This window comes from Rattus norvegicus, chromosome 7 (genome assembly GCF_021556685.1).
Source record: "Rattus norvegicus strain SHRSP/BbbUtx chromosome 7, alternate assembly SHRSP_T2T, whole genome shotgun sequence".
Classification (NCBI taxonomy): Eukaryota; Metazoa; Chordata; class Mammalia; order Rodentia; family Muridae; genus Rattus; species Rattus norvegicus.
Genome location: NC_141540.1, coordinates 120,244,356 through 120,266,838, shown reverse-complemented (window position 1 = coordinate 120,266,838; position 22,483 = coordinate 120,244,356). Strand labels below are relative to the sequence as shown.

At 52.7% G+C, this 22,483-nt stretch overlaps 1 protein-coding gene across 1 annotated transcript in view; it reads right to left on the bottom strand.

Annotated features, from left to right (window-relative positions):
• Micall1 (MICAL-like 1) overlaps nt 1–22,247 on the bottom strand; it is a 30,195-nt gene extending 7,948 nt beyond the window's left edge. The window contains 10 exon segments of the mRNA NM_001419632.1: nt 415–549; nt 3,529–3,938; nt 5,332–5,702; nt 6,400–6,457; nt 7,979–8,424; nt 10,574–10,716; nt 11,597–11,688; nt 16,302–16,443; nt 16,768–16,816; nt 21,549–22,247. Coding sequence (NP_001406561.1) covers nt 415–549; nt 3,529–3,938; nt 5,332–5,702; nt 6,400–6,457; nt 7,979–8,424; nt 10,574–10,716; nt 11,597–11,688; nt 16,302–16,443; nt 16,768–16,816; nt 21,549–21,694 — 1,992 coding nt within the window. The 5' untranslated portion in view covers nt 21,695–22,247.
• Nucleotides 22,248–22,483: the final 236 nt, after the last annotated feature.

Genomic DNA, 22,483 nt, shown 5'->3' with positions numbered 1-22,483 from the left:
CAAAGTTGCAGGACAAGAAAGCACCACGGGTGTGAGGAGTGGGGATGGCCATGAACCCTCCAAGTCAAGGTCTGACAAACTCCCCATGAGAGGTTCAAGTAAGTCCTTGCTCCAGAGGGAAGCCTCCCCTGCCCTGTCACTCAGGAGGGGTTTCTTTGTTGGGCAGTGAGCTAGTGGAACAGGTTAGGGAGAAGCCCGGAAGCTCCCTTCTGAGAAGCACAAGTTTCTCCCACGGTTACGCTCTGCACTTGAACTGTTACACACAAACACCCACCCACTGCTCCTGGATAGCAGGATCCCTGGGCTCGGGTCAGCCTTCCTATTGGGCCATTCACAGGTCCCAGAAGCCAAAAGCTGCTGAGGGGAGGGTGCTGGGCCTAGGCCAGATGGGTTTTAGGGTCCCTCTGCTGGCACCTTGCGCTTGATTAGTGGAAAGCCATGTCCAGGGGCAGGTGGCCTCACAGGCTTGGCTCCTTTGGTGGCCTTCCTTACAGTTGGAGATGTGGAGGGAGATGGTTTCCGGTTGAAAGGATTCTCCTTGCAGGAAGACTAAAAGTAGGCATGAGAGACAGTTCAATCAGAGAAGTGTGATCATACAGGACTATGGAAAGCAGGTCAGGACACAAGTGGCAGGAGGGAGGGTCAGGCAAGAACAGAACCTCCCAAGCTCCATCTTTCCACACTCATTCAGCTCCAGTTCCACGTCCAGACTGCTCCCCCAATGAGCTCTCACACCTCACATGGCTGTCTGCTCATCCAGATTGCTCCCCAATGAGCTCTCACACCTCACATGGCTGTCTGCTCATCCAGACTGCTCCCCAATGAGCTCTCACACCTCACATGGCTGTCTGCTCATCCAGACTGCTCCCCAATGAGCTCTCACACCTCACATGGCTGTCTGCTCAAGGGCATGGCTGGGTGAATCGGCTCTGTCTGAGCCAGATGTGGTGGCCGAGCAGAGAGACTGGGGTCGGGGAAGAGGGAGAGAGGTGGGAGAAAGGGGAGGGAGAGAGAAGAGGCAGAGGGGCAGAGGGGCAGAGGGGGAGAGGGGCAGAGGGGGAGAGGGGCAGAGAGGCAGAGAGGCAGAAGCAAAGGCAGGCAGATCACTGTAAGTTCTAGGCCAGCCAGGTCTACATGGTGGGAAAAATAAAAAAAACCCTTCGTCTGAATGCAGGAGCTGGGGCTGAAAGATTGAGCAGAGATTAGAGGGTGGGGAACTAAAATAAACTGAACTGTTAGACACAGACTCCCACCCACTGCTCCCATAAACATGCGTGTCATGTGTGTGGGACTGTCCAAAATGCAGAGCTAAAGGAAGGTAGTTTGTTGATTTGGTTTTCCGAGACAGGGTTTCTCTGTGTAGCCCTGGCTGTCCTGGAACTCACTCTGTAGACCAGGCTGCCCTTGAACTCACAGAGATCCACCTACCTCGGCCTCTTGAGTGTTTGAGCACCGCCACTTAATTAAATAGTTTAAAAAAAAAACCAGAAAAAAAATAAAAGAGGGCTAGAGAGATGGCTCAGTGGTTAAGAGCACTGACTGCTCTTCCAGAGGTCCTGAGTTCAATTCCCAGCAACCACATGGTGGCTCACAACCATCTGTAATGGGATCTGATGCCTTCTTCTGGTGTGTCTGAAGACAGCTACAGTGTACTCATATACATAAAATAAATCTTTAAAAAAAAAAGAGAGATGGGCTGGAGAGATGGCTCAGCGGTTAAGAGCACCCGACTGCTCTTCCAGAGGTCATGAGTTCAATTCCCAGCAACCACATGGTGGCTCACAACCATCTGTAAAGCGATCTGATGCCCTCTTCTGGTGTATCTGAAGACAGCTACAGTGTACTTATATATAATAAATAAAATAAATCTTAAAAAAAAAAAAGAGAGAGAGAGAGAGAGAGAGAGAGAGAGAGCTAACAAACACAAAGCCTTGGGTTCTAGACCTGGTACCAAACACACATAAAGCCTCACTTGTTGCTTGCCCCTTTACAGCTGAGCTATGTTTCAGAGGGGTTATGTTCCCAAGGGCCCAGCAGCATCATGGAGGAGCAGCTTCCCACCTAGGGACAGAGACACTGTGGTCACCTATAACCCCCATTTCCCACTCCAACTGCTTTTGATATTCTCTCCTACTCTCAGGGGTGGGATTGGGTTCCTTAGGAGCACCCCTGGGGTTCTGCCTTCTCTCTCTCTCTGTAGTATCAACACCCAAAGGCAGTCCAGCCAAGCACAAGGCCTCTGAGCCCTTCCAGGCATTTTAAGCTGCAGAACAGCCTCAAGGCAGCCTTCCATACAGCCCATGCTTGCAGTACAAATGGAGCTGGGTAGGCTGCACAGATGGCTTAATAGCTAAGAGCACATACTGCTCTTCCAGAAGACCAAAGTCAGGGTTCCAGCACCCACATCAGATGGCTAACAAACACCTGTCACTCTAGCTCTTGGAGATCAGACACGCCGCCGCCCCTGCTGGCTACCATCGGCACTGCACTCTCATGCATAAACCCACCCATAGATACACAGAATTTAAAATAAACACGAAAATCTATGAATAATGGTCTTGGGAGGGTACTTAAAGCTCCCCTAGCACTCCACTTGCCACCACCAAGACGCTCTTCAGACCAGTCTGGAAACTTGGCATGCTCAGTGGCTTATTATTAGAAGCAGGCCTCCTCGACGTCAATAGCAGGCGGCAGAGCCTGCATGAGTGGATGTGGCCCAGAGAGGGCCAGGCATATAGAAAAAGTGGGCCATCAATGCCAGCTACAAAGACAGCCGCCTTACATGTGTTGTAGAGCCACAATATGTATAAGACTGGACAAGCCCAGGTTCTGAGAAACAAATGAGCCTAGAACTACAGAACCCAGATGCCGAGAGAGGAGCCAGGAGATCCTCCTCACGCCCACTTCATGTTGACAGGAGACAGAGACCAGCAAGGGCCCATAAAGGGTTGGGCCCATAAAAAAGGAGCCCAGGAGGTCCTGCACCCTTGAAACTGATGGGGGCTCACCTCGGCTCCTACAAAGCAGTGTGGCTACAAACGGGAGTCACTTCAAAACTTGCCAACCACACCATGGGCCCCTCAAGAACAGAGACCTGTGTCCTCAGGAGCCTACACACACAGGAGGTGGTCAGCGAGAGGTGCTGTCTCTACTGAAGGAGTTGTCTTTCCTGTTTGTGCTTCACTCAAGATTACATTCTAGAGCAATCATATGCCTGTCACCTTGTGTAGACTGGGTCCCGGAGAGGACAAGGACAGCATCCTAATGTAGTATGCTCAAGGCATGGCATCAGCGAAGCCAGTGAGTGCAGGGGTAGATGAGGTGTGGCTGACGGGCGGAGGGTGGACCGATCCCACCGTGTTAGTAAACCAACTGGTGAGCAGTGAGACAGAGGGGTGAACACGCACATCTGTATCTCACATGATGGTGTGCCCACTCAAGCAGGAAGATAGGCACCCTTGCCCTGTGAGGAGACGCACATCCACTGGCTGGAAGGAAGGCTGCTCTTGTCCCCCAGGAAGCACTCACCTTGATCAGCATCTGTGGTGAAGAGCTCCCCATGGGAGGTGCAGGGCTCTTCTGATCTCCAGCCAACAAGAAGGGCGTGGGGGTGGCACCACTGAAGGGCTTGGTGGAGTGGGTACCTGGGCTGCCCCTTGTCCTGGCCTGTGGCATTTGTTCACCACTAGGCTGCCCTAGCTCCCCAGAAGACGATAGGGAAGAGTGGGCTGAGGGGGTGACAGAGTTCGCAGATGTGCCAGGGGTGCCAGGCACGTGCACAGCAGGATCCGAGGAGCTCTTAGGCACGGCAGGTGGCTCCGAAGGCTCTGTATTGGCAGTGTGACTGGAACTCTCGGATGACAGACTCTCCACACTGAGGGCTGGTGACGGCGTTGCTGAAGGAGGTTCTGAGTGTGATAGGCGGGAGGCGTGGAGAACTGTTCAAACAAGTAAACCAGCAAGATCAAGCGGTGAACAGGACTTCTGTCCTGACCCAACACATCCTGCTCCCTGAACACCAAGCTTTTCCCCATCTGGAGGGCTAAGAGGCCAGAGAACACCAAACTCCTGTCAGGACCTATGTTACAAAGGCACTCCTTCAGACCCCACCTTGTATCCCCCGATGCTCTAGTGTGCTTCCTTGTGGCATATCTAAGTGTAGACCTGGCTGTCCTGGAACTCCCTCTGCAGACCAGGCTGGCCCTGAACTCAGAGACCTGCCTGCCTCTGCCTCCTGAGTGCTCAGATTAAAGGTGTGCGCCACCACCATGTTTGGCCCTAACCTAACCTCTCATCCAGCTTGACAGCTGCCTCTAGCCTGCCCCATGATCCTCCCGTTCCTAAGACTGCTCTAAAGCAAGCGCTGGGGCAGGTGGAGACTCTAGTACAAGGAAGGCAAGAAGAGTAAGGGTGGCCTGGGCCTCTGGAACAGAGCCTGGAAGGAAGACACCAGTAGAGGGAGGGGTAACCCTTGCTGCAGCCGGTGCTGGGCCAGGCACTGCCAGGTGTGGCTTTCTGCTCCTGCAGATGGCATGGCCACACCTCCACAGCCATCAGCATACTTCCCAGGTGAAGATGCAGACTCAGGGAAGAATTCTCCCTAGCTAGGGTCATCTTTGGACCTGTTTTTGTCCAACTTCGGAGCTCATGCCCCCATTACCCCAAACCCACCTAGCAAGGGGACTCAGACCGTGAGAGCATTTGCCTGTAATTGCTCCTAACAGGCACTTGGTCTCACTGAGCTTTAAAAGGCAGCCACAGGGGTTGGGGATTTAGCTCAGTGGTAGAGCGCTTGCCTAGCGAGCACAAGGCCCTGGTTTCGGTCCCCAGCTCCAAAAAAAAAAAGAAAAAAGAAAAAGAAAAAGAAAAAAAAAAAGGGCAGCCACAGTCTAGGGGTGGGAAGGGGACCAAGAGCTTAAGACAAATCCGAGGTAAAGCTCAGATACATGGTGTGCCGTGCCAAAGTGACTACTAGGCAAGGAGAGGCAGGAGCTGACCTCTACCACGCATTAGGAGACCAAATAGCCAAGTAGGAGCCACGCTGTTCAATGGCTGGAGAGACAGAGACCCAGAGAGGCAAGGTTCAAGTTAACCCCCACCTCGTACCTTTCAGAAGCCATGCCATGCACCTCCCTGACTCCCCCCTCCACTGCCTCACTGAATTAGCCTAACAGGAAGCCTTAAAGCTGGGGTGCAAACTCTGCCTCCAGTGCTTCAGCGTTCCCTGTGATGTGGCAGCAGTGCCGTCCCTCTCCTGGCCTGCTCTAGGATGAGATGGCAGACCATGTACCCCACAGTGTACACACAGGAAAGGAAGCTCCCTGCACTCACCAAGTGGGGAAGCACTGGGTGCTTTGGGGGCAGGGCGCTTCTTTGTCTTGGGGCTGCTGGTGGGGGTGATGTTGTACCAGGGGTGCAGGGACTTGGGGGTGGTCTCTGGTGGGGCTGGGGCAGGGCTGGGTACTGCTGGGACAGACGCTTCTTCTTCTTCCTCTTCCTCCTCAAAGGGGTTGTAGGGCTTGGGCTCTGGCTCAGCTGCTGGGCTTTTCTGGGTCTTTTCCTCCAGGCCTCCGTTCTCCACCTGCCTGCTGGCCTGACTCAGTGGCCCAGGACCACTGCTGGGGGGCAGTGGGGCTGGCTTCTTCTTTGGCTCTGTCTGTACCAATGTGATCCAGGGGGGGTCCTTCCTTGGTGCTGTCATCCTAGAGGGAGGCCAAGGCAAGTGTGGGGAAGAGAAGCTGAGCCCTCTATTCTCCCAAGCCCAGCCCCAGGGCCAGGCCAAGCACAAAGCTGAAATGGGTTACAACACCCACATTCCAATAGGGCACCCTGAGGTCCAGAGAAGACAAATCTTCAACCACAGTGCCACTGTTAATCTAGCCCCCAAAATGGGACTGAGTGACATTTAATGATGTCACCCTGTGCCTCAGGCTCATCTGTCCCATGGAGACATTACTAACATTCCCTGTCTCACGGGGCCATGGTTAGGGTCCAGTGAGTTCTACATCCTGCCCCTGAGTATGGTCACACATCAGGGGCTATACAAATGTTCACCAGGAGGACGCTGTAGCCCCTCTCAGGGCAGCCATCCTGATGAGGACAGCTCTCATCCGAAGCAAGTCCTCCCCACAGTGGGGTAGCAGAGAGTCAGACACAACAGCTAAGCTTTCCCGGGCTTTCTGGACTCTATGAATGAGGCCTAGACTCCCATGTCATGCATGAAGCACAGGCTTTCGGAGGTGAAGTAACTCTCCAGGTGGCTATCTCCACCTGGAGCACATGTCAAGGATGTGGCCTTCCTTCCTCAGCCACACAAGAGCCTCCTTGTGGGCCTAGGAAGTCCTTTCTGGAACTAGAAATACCTCCACCCCCACTGAGGCCTTTAGGGGGCCAGCATACCTCTCTGACAGCTTGGGTGTCCCTCTTGGCTTGGGAACAGGCAGTTCCTGTAGTCTTCCTAGATACGAAAGGACAGTTAGTCAGGCCTTCATAGCAGCTCGGGTGCTGTGACCTACCTGGCAGGTCACAGACCAGTGTGACCACAGCCCCTCCCTGCCCAGCTCTCAGGGAGATTAGACAATATGGAAGGTGAATGGGTGAATGATCAGTCAGAGGCTGTGGCCAGGCCTCTGGCAGGCCCGACTGCATGTTAGCTACGTCCCAAGCCAAATCCCCTCAGTCACTTCCTCTATACTAGGGTATCTACACAGGTGCCACCTTCACCTAGAAGCCTCCCTTGATTCCTGCTTCCATCCACCCCAGCAGTGTGTCTGCCCGTGCCTGTCACCCTCAGACACCGGTTCCTCCAAAAGAGTGCAAGAAGATCCAAACATTATCTGTGTCCCCAGTATCCAAACCTAGGCCAACCTCCAAAAGTGCTGAGCAGATTCAAGCACACAGAATGTTCTGGCACAAGTCCCCGGGTGCTCTCTCCCTTGCGCCTTCACTGCCTTGTCTGACTGATAAGGAATGCTCAGTGTATCTCAATTTCCAGAGTGTGACCCCATGAGCTCACACCATACATGGAGGTCATCTAAGAATACTCTGCAGACAGGAGGCCACAAGTTTCCACTGCAGTCCAGAGAAACTCAGGAGACCACCTGACCCCACTCCCCTCCCCAGACCCTTAGCTGGTTAGACCAGTGGTTCTCAATCTTCCTAAGGCTGCAATCCTTTAATACAGTTCCTCATGGTGTGGAGATCTCCAGCCATAAAATTATTTTTATTGCTACTTAATTTTGTTGCTGTTATAAATCATAATGTAATTATCTGTCTTTTCTGATGATTGTAGGCGACCTTCCTGTGAGAGGGTGGGTTTGGCACCCACAGAATGAAAACCACTGCCCTGGACAGATACCAGACAGACATGATGGGAGTAGAAGGCACCTGGGGCGAGCCTGGGGACAAGCCAGGAAACATGACTGACCTGAATACTCAGTCTCAGAGACACTGAGGACACATGTGTGTACACTTCCACACTCCAAACCACAAGACAGAAACAACAGGCACAGGGACAGTGGCGGGTGCCCTGTGGTTTGAGCTGTACCAGTTTGGAGACAGTGGCATAAAAAAGCACAAGGTGGCTAACAGGTAATGGAATCACACAGCACAAACAGGTACTGGCTCAAAAAGCAGTTCACAGGGCTGGAGAGATGCCTCAGTAGCCAAGAGCACTTGCTGCTTTTCCTGAGAACCTGAGTTCAGTTCCCAACACCCACATCCCATACCAGCTTACAACAACCCATAACCCCAGCTCCAGGGATCCAATGTGCGCCCTGCTTCTGGACGTGATAGGCACCTACACTCACAAGCGTGCACATGCGCACGCGCGCGCGCGCGCGCGCGCGCGCGCGCACACACACACACACACACACACAGAGTTTAAAATAAATCTTTAACAAAGGGGGCATGCTGACAACATTCCTGGCTATTTACATGCCCACAAGCTGGAACACTGCACCGTCACTCAGTCACTCACCGTTAACAAGGTCACCGCTGACACTCTGCTCCACCATGCCATCTTGCTGCAGGCTAGACCGAGGCCGCGGTGTTGGAGGCGTTAAGGCTGAACTCTCAGAAGCCTTCCTGGGGGCAGGTGTGGGCCTGCTAACAGGGGGACTGGCCAGCTCCTGGGGCTTGCTGGGAAGAGGTGGCTTGGTCAGGGTGTGGGGCTGTACCTCAGAGCTGGCCTGGAGCCCATCTGCCTCAGCGGCCACCACAACCACGCTCTTGCTCAGGTCACTATCCTCTCCATCCTTGGCTTCTGCTGCCGCCGCCGGCTGTTGCTTTTGCAGTGAAAGGGGCCTAGTTCCTGACCGGCCTCCCAGCCCCAGCCTGGTGCAGCGTTCTGCACACACAAAGGTGCCTTCCTCGGGCCCACTACTGTAAGAGCCTGGGACCAACGTGCTGGAGCACTGCCGACATCTGCAGAGGACAGGGCAGGTGTTCCCTGAGCAGGGCAGGCCAGCTGGGCCCTGGGTAAGCCCTCTTTCAGAGACCAGAGTTATTCCCTCACTCCCTCCTTCACCTACCAGACCCTTCCTGGCTCCAAACCCTCACTTCCCAGAAAAAAAAAAAAAAAAAAAACAACCAGGGCAACTGTTAGCATTAGAGGGGAACAATAAACCATGTCAAATTAGCAAGAGGAATTGTGAAACCCGCTTGTACTGAAAGGGGAAGAGGTGATGGCGGCCCAGGGGACAATGCCACCAACCAGTGACTCAGGAAGTCAGCCTGGCTTTCCACCTACCAGGTTTGTTTTGGTGAAGTTTTTGCTTGATTTGTTTTTTAGGGCTGGGGACTGTGGCCAGGGCCTCAAAAATTGTTAAAGCCGCCTGCTGTCCTGGGCCACAGCACAGGTTTATTGATTTGGGGACAGAACCCAGTGTCTTATAAATACTAGGTAAGTGCTCTAGGATCCTAGTCACACCCCAGTCTCAGGCTGGATTGTTTTTAATGAATACATACATATTAGAATAAAATACAATGTATCTGCAGGAAGCTCTTGTACAGGCTACCCATTTACTGCACAAGTTTCCCGCCATAAATTTATATCTATTAACATCATGCAAATTTACTTATTAAGATTTATTTATTTTATGTGTAGGACTGACTGTTTTGCCTACATGCATGCCTGGTGCCAGAGGAGGCCAAAAGAAGTTATCAGATCCCCTGGAACTAGATTAGAGAAGGTTGAGAGCTACCGTGTGGATGCTGGGGTAGAACCTGAGCCCCTGAAAGAGCAGCCACTTTCTTAACTGCCAACCCTTCTCTTCAGCCCGTCAAATGCATTTTTTAAAAGTCAGGTATGGTGATGAACAATTCTGGTGGGTTTTTTGTTGGTGGTGTTGTTGTTTTTAAAGTGAGACAAGGTCTCACTATGTGGCCCTACCTGTCCTGTAACTCACTATGTAGACTAGGCTAGCCTCAAACTCACAGAGATGTGCCTGCCTCTGCCTCTTGAGTGCTGGGATTAAAGGCATGTGCCACCCCACAAGGTTATGCACACCTTTATCATAGCACTTTGGAGATTGAGGCCAGAAAATACCAGTTCCAGGCTAGCCTGGGCTACATAATGAGGCTCTGACTGAAAAACAGAAAAAAGAAAAAAGTAAATCCTTATCCTGGGAGTGTAGCTCAGTGGTTGAGTGCTTGCTTGCTCACCAGGCACAAGACTGGGCTCAGGTCCTAGCACCACAAAACCAAACAAACTGGCAATCCCAGAAAAATCACTTAAATTAAAGTCCTTTGTCTTTCAACAGAGTAGGGTGCATATCCTTTTGTGAGCACCAGGTAGTTAATTCAGGAGCACTGAGAATGCAGCACAAGGGCTGGAGAGATGGCTCAGCAGTTAAGAGCACTGACTGCTCTCCAGAGGTCCTGAGTTCAGTTCCCAGCAACCACATGGTGGCTCACAACCATTTGTGATGGGATCCCATGCCCTCTTCTGGTGTGTCTGTTGATGGCTATAGCATACTCATATAAAAATAAATTTAATAAAAAAAGGGGGGGCTGGAGAGAATGCAGGCACAAGTCCTGAGCCCTGAGCTCTAACAATGTCGGGACTGGGCACAAAGCTCTGTGCTGGGAGGCTTGCCTAGCTCAGGTGTGGGCCTGGGTTCAAGCCTCAGCACCTCAGAAAAGGCTGTGGCTGAAGAGGCGACTCAGCATCTGTGGGCACCTGTTGCTCTTACAGAGGACCAGAGTGTGGTCCTGAGCTCCCACACCGGGCAGCTTACAACTGCCTGTAACTCCAGCTGGCCTCCAAGGGCATCCACACACCCATGGCAGAGGCTCCCACAGTCATATACACATGCACACAAATAGATAAATCTTCAAAATTGAGACCTGGAGGGAGAGCCAGTGACTGGGCAGGCCTTCTTCTTCTAAGACATAGTTTGTCCCTCTATAAATAAGGTGAGGACAGGCTGAGCACTCAGCCATAAACCGGGTATAGTGGGTGCTGACCCCGAGGGAGCACCCTCCCAGGTGCTGGGGAGACATGCCCCGCCCATAGCACTCACCCGAAGCAGTGCCGGTGGTAGAGCCTGCCCTCCCCGCCCATAGCACTCACCGGAAGCAGTGCCGGTGGTAGAGCCTGCCCTCCGCCAAGTACCGCTGCACCAGGTGCACCCTCTGCCCACAGGCTGCGCATGCACTGCTGGGGGGCTGCGGTTTGCCCTGCTCGGACAGGCTGTCTGGGGAGAGGTCATCACCCTGCAGGGAATGGGGTACAGTCACCAGCCATATTGCTTCTGTTGTCCCCTTCCCATCCCCATCACAGCTGTGTCCCTCAAATGTACATCACGCTCCATGGTGCTACCACATGAAGATTAGGGTCCTAGGAGGAGCAGAGGACAGGAGACTGTCACCTTCTGCCACATGAGGTAGCCAAAGCCCAGAAAAGGGTGACTTGTTTAACATCCCAAGTAAGGAAACAGAGAAGGCCAGACTTCCGGCTTCCAAGGAAGGGCCCCTGCCCCAGGGAAGGCAACTCTCAGTGTACAGTCCCTCCTGGTAGCTGTTCTAGCCAACCCTCCTTTCCTCTGGGTGGCCTCTGGCCCTTGGTCCTCCATCAGCTTCTCTGGGCATTCTCTCTAAAGCTTGTGAAAAGCTGATGCCCTTTGGAGGTGGGACTAGCAATTTTACTGAGTGACCTTGGACAAAGGGCCATACCTCGCTGAGCCAATGTTTCCTGTCTGGACAACAGGGCCTGAGAGACTGTGGCCTGCTGTGGGGGAGCCTTCGTGAACTCTCCCTGAGTGGTTCAAACCTCAGACCCCACAGAGTACAGGGAATATTCCTATCACTGTGTGTCATTGTTAACAAACCTCCTGATAGTCCCATGACAGCAAGGGCAGCATGAGCTCTGTCCATTCCATTACTGAACCTGACTCACTCAAACTCTAGGGAAAACATTCGGGTTCCCTGCCACAAAATAGGGCTGGCGGGCTAGCGCCCTGGCCCTGGGAACCAACAGGACAAGAACAGGGAACACCCTCTGAATATCCTCAGAGCCAACCAACTTCCTCCCACAATGGTCACTGTCATGACCCTGTGCCCCTCACCTACTCTTCCACCCAAGAAGTCTGCCTACCTGAGCCTCCTCTCCTGGCTGCACAGCAGGTGATGTGGATGTGGGGGAGGGGGCTGCTGGGTCCTTTCCTGGTTTGGGTGGTGAGGCAGCAGCTACAAGACAGGGAAGACCCTGAGGCAGGCACAGAAGCAAAGCCCAGGGAGGAGTCAACCCTCCCAAAGTCTACAGCCACCCCCTCTGGGCAGAGCGCTGGCTGCAACAAGACTCCATGTAACAGAGCAGAGAACACTTTCATTCTGAAGCCATGTGCCAGGCAAGCCACACGCTCAGCCCAGCTGAGTCCCCCCTAAAATGGAGCCAGGGGTTCCCACTGTGCAGGGCATGGGTGCAGCAGGCCAGGCGCCCCCAGCTTTCTTCGCACTGAGGCAAAGGGATGAAGCCTGACCTGAAGGAAGTGGCCTACTTCCAACAGTCACCTGCCTATCTCCAAGTGAGAGATGTGGCCTGGAGTCAGAGGAAACTCCCACACACACAGGGCTTTCCCCAGACCATCTCCCTCTTCCATCAGCTCTGTCAGTTGTGAACCTCCTGTACCCAAGGAGTAAAACGAAACCCAACCTTGAATTTCTTGAGAAGTGTGTATCACAAAATGGTCCCTGTGTGGTAATTTTAAGAGTCAATTATCGGTGGTAGTGGTGGTGCACGCTTTTAATCCCAGCATTTGGGAGACAGAGATGGGAGGATCTCTTGAGTTCAAAGTCAGCCTGATCTACAAAGTGAGTTCTAAGGCAGCCAGGGCTACACAGAGAAACCCTGTCTCCAAAAAAACCCCAAAATAATAATAATAATAATAATAATAATAATAATAATAATAATAATAATAATAATATTGATGATGATAACAGGCTAGAGAGGTGACTTAGAGGCTAAGTGCTCTTACAGAAGACCTGGCTTGAGTTTGTGCACACACATGACCGCTCACCACCACCTGTAACTCCAGTTCCAAGGGATCCAATGCCCTTCTGGTCTCCTGCAGGCTACTAAACACACATGATATACAGACACACATCAAGCACACACATATACATACAAAACAAATATTTATAACGATGATAATACAATTCAATTGAATACAAGTTCCTTACGGAGATCTGCGGTAACACATTCAGCAAACCCCTAGTCCCAGGCCTTAACGGCACCCTGCAAGGACAAAGCAGGTGACATTTAGCTGAGCAATGGAACAGGAGAGAAACATCTGCTCAAGACAAAGGCCATCGTGTTAGACGGGGAAGGAGTGATTCCTAAATCTTGTGTCACTCACACACGTGTGTGAATTTGGGAGTTTGGCGGAGAATGTATTTATTTTTTTGTTTTGTTTCATTTTATTGAGATAGGGTCTCACGATATAACTCTGACCTGGATTTCATTCAGTAGACTAGCCTGGCTTTGAACTCTCAGAGATCTGCCTGCCTCTGCCCCTTTCATGCCTGGCTGAAATGCTCATCTTATTGTGAGTCCTGTGACAGAGTTTGGAAACTCAGCAGCCTAGACAGCTCCCTGCCAAGGTTCTCTTGGAGAGGTCTCTTCCTCCCAGTTCCCCAGAAGCACAGACCCATTCTGCTTTGGCCTGCCATGTGCCTCCTCAGATCGTCACAGCTGCCTAGGCTGTCTGCTGCTCACTTCAAATCCCACTGCAAAGGCCCTCCCAGACCAGAGGAGAGCAGCCTGCTCTCCCCAGTACACTCTGCCTTCCATTCAGCTCCTGAGAAATGTACTACTAAAGGCTTTCTTTCCCTTCCTCCAGCATGATACAACAGTCTCTGAAACTTCCTCTCTTCCCAAAAAACAACACAGTGCCTGGCACACAGCAAGGACTCTAAAAGCCTGAGAAAGTGCCCGGTGCTAGGGCAACAGTTGTACAGACAGAGATGGTCTGCAGGGGAAGGAGGAAGATGGTGGCTGGAACAACAGCTCAGTACTAGGGTGCTTACTTACATTGTGTAAGGCCCTGGGTTGTACATACATAGTATATTCTGTGTGCTCCCCAGAAGAGGCTCCTGGAGCACACGGCAGCAGCTACTGTACAGACAGGAAAGAACTGGCCATATACCATACACACACACACACACACACACAGAGAGAAAGTACAACACAGGGCCATCTGGGGAAGAGAACAGCCTCTAGGGTTGGAACACACCACGGCAGTGGCAAATGGGATAAAAAGGGTTAGTGTCTAGGGGTTGACTGACATAAAAGATACAAACTGTACCTTTATCAATGAAACCTCACAGCATAGCCCAACCTTGCAAGCAGGTCTAGGAAGGGCCCTCTAGGAAGGAAGGGCTTACAAGAGATCCATGGTTGTCCACAAAGACCACTGGGGGGAATAAAGTGACAAACGTGACTACAGTCATCTGTAGCCCTGCCTCAGAAGACTGAAAAAGAAGCAGCCGAGGTTTCAGGCCAGTCTGGGCTACATGGAGAGCCCATTTGAAAGGGGTGGGGCAAAGGCAAGGGAGCAGAGCAGCCTGGGAAATGATCAGGGTCACAGTCCTTCCGTGGTTCCTGACTGTTATGCAAGCTAAGTGTACAGACACGGTGCTCCTCTGTTACGATGGGCGTCCATCCAATATAACCATCAAAGTCAGTCACGAAACTGTGCCACCCAGGCCGGAGACAAGTGAACAACAAATCCCGACTCCTAAACAACAAGGCACACACGCTCTCCACAAAGCCCTTTTACTCCTCAGAGCAACCGTGCGTGCGAGGTGGGCTCTGTGCGCAACCCTATCACAAAGGGGAAATGGAGGCTCACGTTCCTCACAGACTAAAGAAGTGAAGGGAAAATTCTGAGCCTACGCTCTTATCTCCGTGCCACCAGTGACTGTGGGGTCTCCCAGTGCAGTTGTCCTCTGCACATGCAGATCTATGCCTAAGTCAGCATATGCATCCCCGTTTGTGTACCCAATTACTTAAGACTTTACGGTTTCCTGTTTTGAATATGTGTATGCGTCTACACGTAGGTTTGTGCACAGGAGTGCAATGCCCGTAGAGTCATAGGCACTTGGGAGTTGCCTGGCCGAAGTGCCGGGAACTGAACCCAGTCTTTGTTAACCGCTGAGACATCTCTTCAGCCCTTAATTTATTCTTTCACATAACACTTTTATATTTATTTACTTGGGGTGGAGGGGTGGCCAGGGCTTGAAAGAGCTATGGTGTATAGGTGGAGGTCAGAGGCATATTCGGTAGTCAGTTCTCTCCTTCCACCATGTGGATTCCAGGATTGAACTCAGTCATCAGCCTGGGTAGTAGTGCCAGCTCAAAAACCTGATCTGATTTGATTTTTTTTTCTTTTTTCTTTTTTTTTTTCAGAGCTGGGGACCGAACCCAGGGCCTTGCACTTGCTAGGCAAGCGCTCTACCACTGAGCTAAATCCCCAACCCCTGATTTTTTTTAAAGGCAAGATCTCATGTCTCCCAGGCTGTGCAGCTGACGGGATTTTGAACTTCTGACCTTCCTGTGTCCGTCTCCAAATGCTGGGATTACTGCTGTGTGAGCAGCCATCACTAGTTTCTGTGGTACTGTGGACGGAAGAGTCTTATGCATACGAGCACACATTCTGCCAACTGAGGTACATTCCCAGCCCCTGCAACATGTTGCTTTGTTTGTTCTTTTGTATTTTATTTCTTTCATTTTTTTGAGACAAGGTCTCACAATGCAGCCTGGCGGGCCCAGAACTCCTTTTGCAGAGCAGGCTGTCCTTGAACTCACAGAGACCAGCCTGTCACTGCCTCCTCTGAGCTGGTATATAAGCCTGTGCCGTCATCCTCAGCCTTTTTAAAGAATATGTTTTTATTATTTTATTATGTATGCCTGTGTGTCTGTTCATGTCTGATGCTTGTAGAGGTCAAAAGAAAGCATCCACACATAGCTGTGGGCCTCCACGTGCATGTGGGTGCTGGGTCCTCTGAAAGAGCAGACTGTACTCCTAACCATTGAGCCATCTCTCTAGCCCCACCCCATTTAAAGAGACAGACTGGATGTTCCCCACACGGAGCAGATACAGGAAACATGGCCCATGTGAGGCTACTGAGAGCCCAGTGGCAGCACCTGCCCAGTGCAGGACTCAGGACACCCAGATCCTCAGCCCTGCCCCTCAGCTTTTGTGCTGGGTTCCTGACCTCTTCAATTCCCCTTCTTTGGACTCACTTCCCCTATGCAGAGGGGAGTCCCACACTGTCCCGGGACACTCAGAACCTGACCAGAACAGAAAGGAAGTCTTCCCCTCCTGGACGCACTCCTCCAGTGTCTAATTCTCAAGCTGAGGAGGCAGGCTCTGCAACAGCGCTGTGCAACAGCACAGAAGAAGAGACCAGCGTGGCAGGAAGAAAAAGCTGTGGAAAGTGTGAGGACAGGAAACGGCAGACAGGAAGTGCAGTGGGTGAGGAGAGGTGAACTCACAGATGAGCTCACCTGGGCTTAGTGCTTGTCTCCCCTATCCAGGCAAAGCAGATAGGGTTTGGTTCTGTGGCCCAGGCTGGCCTCAAACTTGAGGTGATCCCTCTGCTTCAGCCTCCCAAGGGTGGAGATTACAGGTGTGAGCAGGTTACCTAAACCATCGCTTGCTTAATGCAATAAATATGTGAACTAGGGAACCCACTGTCAGTGACTCAATGACAGGCTGTCTCCTGGCCATTTCTTTACTGTTCGGAAAAGAAGTAAACAGCTCAAGGCAGCCTCCCTGAAGGGCTGGGTCCCCTCTCACCTTGGCCAGAACTGGTGAAGTGGTTGTAGTACTGGGACACATAAGTCATGATGCTGAGACAGTCAGGGACACTCATGGAGACCATGTCATTGGGGTCCAGGAGAGCAGGGATGCCCAGTTCCTTTTCAGCCACTTCAAAGGCCTAGGGTGAAGTTAGGTGCAAAGGGGGAAACAGGAGCAGCCGCAGGGAAGAGAGGACAGAGATGGCAGTGTTAGTGAATACTTCAGACTAGTCCCAGCTCACTATAATGGGGACAGGGTGACAAAGGTATCATCCCCACGTGGTGGCCTGAAGGAGAGCTCTGCCGCTTCAGGGAAGGACATCCAGGGGAAGAGGTGAGGAAGGAGGAGAACCAGGGTCTCCTCTAGGACCTGCACCAGCCCCCTCACTAAATGCAGCGGCCCCCGAGAGACCCCTACCCTCTCCCACCACACCACAGTTGCTTCAATCTGTGTGAGGACTCACCAATCGGTTATTCTCGAAGACATTTTCCTTGGAGAGAGATTGGAAGTCACTGCAAGAGACAAGAGAACAGTCAAGAGTCATGATAGGCGTGAGGGCGGGGTCAGGAAGCAGGGGCGGGGTCAGAAAGGAGGTGGGAGCTTGACCTCAGGAACCTGTAGACTCCCTGCCCAGACTTGCAGAGCTGTCAGCTCTAAGTAGAGGAGACTGAGCCCTTGGAGGCACCCAAGCAAGGCCTGGGAAATCACTGAGAAGGGGTGGGCTCAAGCGAAGCTTCCACAGGAGGCTTTCTCAGTCAGTGGCAAAAAAAGACCAACCAAGCATGCCCATGTAGGTCTGAAGGTCACAGCAACTCATCTGACAGACATTCACCCTACTTTACAGAAGGTGCTGAGGTTCAAGAGGGGAAGCCAGCCAGCTCTGCAAGCCTGTGCCTTTGGAACGTCCTCTGAATGTCACAGACACACACGCCACACCTAGCAGAAAACCTGAAACCCCACCTAACTCCAAGAGGAATATTTCCTTTTCTGTTTTGTTTGTTTCATTAAGCTTATAGTATATATTTATTTTGTGTGTATGTGTGTGGATATATCTTCTTGTTTATTTACCTAATGTATGAGTTTTCACAGCATGCGTGTCTGTGCCTCTGTGCATGCCTGGTGCTCAAGAAGGTCAGAAGAGGGCACTGGGTTCCTTGGGACTAGAGTTACAGACACATGGGTGCTGAGAATTGAGCAAACTCTTAGGCCCCTCCACGTGGGGTTTTTAGTTTGTTTGATTGGGTTTGTTTGTTTGTTTGTTTTGAGGCAGGGTTTCCTGTGTAGCCCTTGCTGTCCTGGAACTCCCTCTGCAGACCAGGCCGGCCTCGAACTGCCTTCAGAGTGCTGGGATTAAAGGCATGTGCCGCTATGGCCCCCAGGCCTACATGTTTCTTAGTGGGGCCCAAATAGAAGTTAGAAACAGAGTAGAAAGGGACATAATCCAGACCTGGTAGTCAGCTGAGATGCTTGCTCTTGGGGACAGCTTCCTTACAGTAGATAGGCATCCCTACTTCCCTCGTAAGGGGTTTCGAAGCTTCTGAAGTGGGGCAGGTAAGCGGTGGCAAGACACATCCACAAACTGGTGTGGGAAACACGGGTGCCTGCTAGCTTCACCCATCTGTGGAAACCAGTGGGCTGGAGCATGCGCAGGTAGGACACCTGTGGGCTTGTTTGACTGTGTGACTGGCTGTGGGCAGGTCAGGAACCCTACCAGCCTCCGCTGCCCTGGAAACTCAGGGGAGCCTCAGCCCCTGCTCCCAGGCTGCAGTGAGGGCCAGCAGGATCTGAGAATGGCAAAGGTCTCCTAGATACAGCAAAGTGTGCAAGCTTTGCCACTGCTGAACCCTTTGCCTCAGTTTCCTGGTACCCAACATGGAAGGGGGGAAGGGGGTACTCCAAAACCAATGAGATCACGGTAACTTGTCTGGAAGGTTCAATCTGGTTTCCTCAGCAGTGTCCCTAGAAAGCTGGTTCACAGCTTGTCCCCATTGCTTCTGGGTGTTTAGGAAGTGATCTTGCGCATGCTTGTTGAAAGAATACAGAGCAATAACTGTTAAACTGTGGTAACTGGGACTGGGGAGGCAGCTTACTGGGGAGGTGTGTGAAGCACTTGCCACACAAACCTGAGGACCTCAGTTCAAGCCCCAGCACCATGAAAAATGCAGGCATGGTGGCACATGCTAGTAATCCGGATCCCTGATGCGGTAGACAGTCAACATAGCCAGATTAGCCAGCCTCTCGTCTCAGTATTTAAAAAAAAGGTAGAATATCATCACACTCACACACACACACACACACACACACACACACACACACACACACACAAACACGCATAAACACACACAATATTACACCTTCTTTTCCCTCAATTCCTTCCACTCCATCCCTATCCCTAAATGACATCTGGGTTTGGATAACACAGATCTTTCTTTTCAGAGAACTTCCAGAGGTTGAGAAAGTTCCCTTTGACTCTGGAGGCAACAAAAGCACAGAAATGAATGCCACATGGACTCTGATCTCACAGGGATTTAGAAAATCCTGGAGGAGAGAAGGGCCCCTCGCCAACACAGCACACACACACACACACACACACACACACACACACACACACACACACTCACACTGAGGCCTGGGCCAGCACCAGCAGCCTCAGAGCCCTGAACCACTTTGTCAAATGGCTTTGGCTTTCACCCAACCTCTGCTCTTACACAGATCTGCCCTTAAGTGCTGAGGGTATCATTCAGGGACTGCGAGCTTGCCTAGCATGCACATCTCTAACAAATAATGCATACATACAGGACAGATAATTCTCTTCTCTGTGCTGTAGGAGGGACCTGGCCTCTCATGTAATGAGCATGGTCTAGGCCCCAGCCTCCCTAAGTAAATGGACAACTGGATTTGGTCTAGATGTCTGCTTGGGAGGAAACATGGCTTCACACTTGCCTCTTTGGATACCTGCAGGTTTTGAAAGTCCTCAGGTGGGGCCTTGAGGCTTCTCTTGTCTTTTGCCTTTTCCTTAGGAAGTGTCCCCTAGGCTCACATGTGTGTTACAGTAAGCTGGCATTGTACTGTTGCTGTTTCTCAAGACAAGGTTTCTCTGTGTAGCTCTGGCTGTCCTGGAACTCTGTAGACCAGTCTAGCCTGGAACTCAGAGATCCGCCTGCCTCTGCCTCCCAAGGTCCAGGATTAAAGGCTTGAGCCACCTCCCTGCTAGATTGTAGATTTGTACCTTGTTGGCTGAGATCTCCACTGCCAACTCCAGCGTGTGGAAGCAAATTTTTTTTTCTTTTTTTTCTTTCTTTTTTTTTTTTTTTCTTGGAGCTGGGGACTGAACCCAGGGCCTTGCGGTTGCTAGGCAAGCGCTCTACCACTGAGCTAAATCCCCAACCCTGTGTGGAAGTGACTCTAAACATACTTGTTTACTAGCTAAGGGGCTAAACAGTCCTTCCCACCCCTCACCACCTAATAGCACCTCTTCTAGTGGTTACAGTTAAATGCTTATTATCTCACTTAAAACCCTCACCACAGGGCTGAGGTAGGTCTTCTTATCAACCCCACCTTCCAGATGCCCAGAGAACCAATGATTTTCTCCAGAGCTTAAACATTAGCACCCGGTAGCTAGCACTTAGAGCCCGGGGTTCAGCACCAAGCAGCCTGACACCAACTCTCCTCCCTTGAGGCTCATCCTGACCTCCCCCTTAGGGTTAGTTCCCAGCAAAACCAGAAGACCACTGAGCCTCACCTCCAAGGCAGGGCCAAGCCCAGCATCCTCCTCCATTACTGTAAGCTCAAGGTCCGAGCCCCACAACCCTCGTCTGTTAGCACTGGGTACCGTGGCTGTAAAACCTGGCTCCCTTCTGCATCCACATGACCAAAACCCTATCTTCCTGGACCCCTAGACACTGGACCACTGAACACAGCAAACCAAGTTAGAGTTGGGCAATCCTTTCAGGGCCTTCCCACACACCCTGTCCTCCTACGGAAACAAGCCTGGGGCAAGGGAGCAGGAAGGGGGAGAGATGGTTCTGAGAGTTGGAGGAGCCCTCCCAGGGGGTTGTAAATAAAACAGTACCAACTGTTGTATTTGATTTATGAGATTTTCTACTGAAACCTGGAGCAAAAGGAAGACAGCACCAGATGAACCGCTGCTCTCAGTTTTATGAAGAAATAAATGAACGAATGAAAGAAAGAGGTTCCGGGGCTAAGGGAAGAAAGCTGACTAGAAGTCAGACCACCTTGGTTGTTCTGTGGGTCTGGATACGTTTTCTGGGGAGACCCTTCGGAGCAGCTGGGGCCCACTTTTCAGCTGGAAGCTACAGATTGGCGACTATGAACTGTACTAGTTTTCCCCTGCCTGGCTCCCATTCTCTGCCCATCTTTGTGCCCCACTGTGAACAGCAAAGCCATGGGGGTATACACCTCGACAGATTCCTAGTCGACGTGGTTTGGGGAAGTCAGGTATCCACAGTCACCTGACAGCTATTTATCTAGGAACCCTGTGCCACAAATAGTAGGTTAGTGCCCTACAGAGTTATCTGCCCAAAGCGCCTTACAGAAGCCTCCCTCCTCCATCCCTCTAGGTTCTTTGCACTTTAAATGTAAATGGCAAAACAGCTGAAGAGAGAATTAAAACTAATGACCCATATTCCCACGGGAGTCCCACAAAATATGGGACTTACAGACGCTTATATAGAGAAGGAATGGGGTTAGGCTCCTAGGGGAGGGAAGGATGGGGAACTGAATAAAGCTGAGGCCCGCAAGCTTCTCAGGTAGGAAGTGATCTGGAGCAGCATTCTTCCTGAGGACCCTTCCGGTAGGTGCCCTTACAGATGTAAATTCCTATTGGAAAGAAGACAGACTCCCAGAGCACCCAGCTCACACCAGCTCGAACTCAGAGGAAGCCTAAGTGGGGGAGTGGCATATTCTCATCTCCTACAACCAAGTTTGGGAGTACTATGCTCTGACGCCAATGGAGGAAGAGAAGCTCAGTATGTCTGCTGGAGCCTAGAGTAGGGACGTCCCTAAGGAGAGGTCAGAGTTCCCTCTTAGAGGTCAGAGCCTGTCACCAGTGGCCCGAGGTAGGGGAAGGGGTGCACGGTCTTGGGGTCTTGGTGGCCCTGCTCCGCGTTCAGAGGCGGCGGGTATGAGGTCCCGGACCTCTCAAGGCGGCGTGTGCCACCGCGTCACTGAGGGGGGCGGCGGTCCCCAGCCCCGCGTGCTCGCTCGCGCGCCCCGGGCACTCACAGCAGGTCGGGCCGGTGCCGGTGCAGGATGGCGCAGAAAGCCAGGCCGTCCCGGAAGGAGCTGCTCAGGTCGCGGATGTCCACGCCGCGGTAGCCCTCGCACTGGCGGCGACACCAGGCCAGGAGCGCGCCCCGCGGCCCCGCCATGGCAGGCCGGGCTCGGACGGCCCGGACTGGGACTCGGACTCGGGCTGCGGTTCGTGTGGCTCCCACTCGGGGTCAGGTGGCACTAGGCTGGCGCTCGGGCTCCGGCGGGGCCAGTTTCCGGCTGTGTCTGCGGCGCCGCTCGGAGGTCGGGGCGCCACCGGCGGCCGGGGCGGGGCCTCGGTGTCCTCGCTCGGCTCCGGCGCGACTAGGGCTGCGGACTCGGCTCCCGACCCCGCCCGGCCAGCCTGCCCCGACCTGCCCGCGCAGCCTCCGCCCCGCGTGGCCCGGCCCGGCCGGCCGCCGCTTACTCACCGCGGCCCGCTGTCCTCATTGTGGGCCGGCCATGGGCGCCCACCGCCTCCGTCCCCGCCCCTGCCGGCCCGCGTCGCGGGGGAGCGCGAGGAGGATGGGGCCCCACCCTGCGACCACGCCCCCGCCGTCGAGCCCCTTTCCCCGGAAGGGCGGACGCCCCACATAGCCCCTCTCTCTCCTCCAGACCGAGTCAACCCGTCCCGTGGAGAGCCCCTCTGGGAAGATGGGACAACTCCTTACTGGCTAGCCCCTCCCCAACGCCACCCCGCCGGCTCCCCAGGCCCTCCTACCCCAAGAGGCGGGACACTCCAGTCTCAAGCTCACCCTTAAGAACCTTCAGATTCTCCTCACTTCTCTGAACCACACCCACGCCTGGTCTGAAAGTCGAGGCATTTTTCCCACAGATCTCAAACCTCGAGATGGCCAGCAGCTTCTTTCCATGCCCCACCACCTCGATCGCCCGCCCCTCCCCCCACG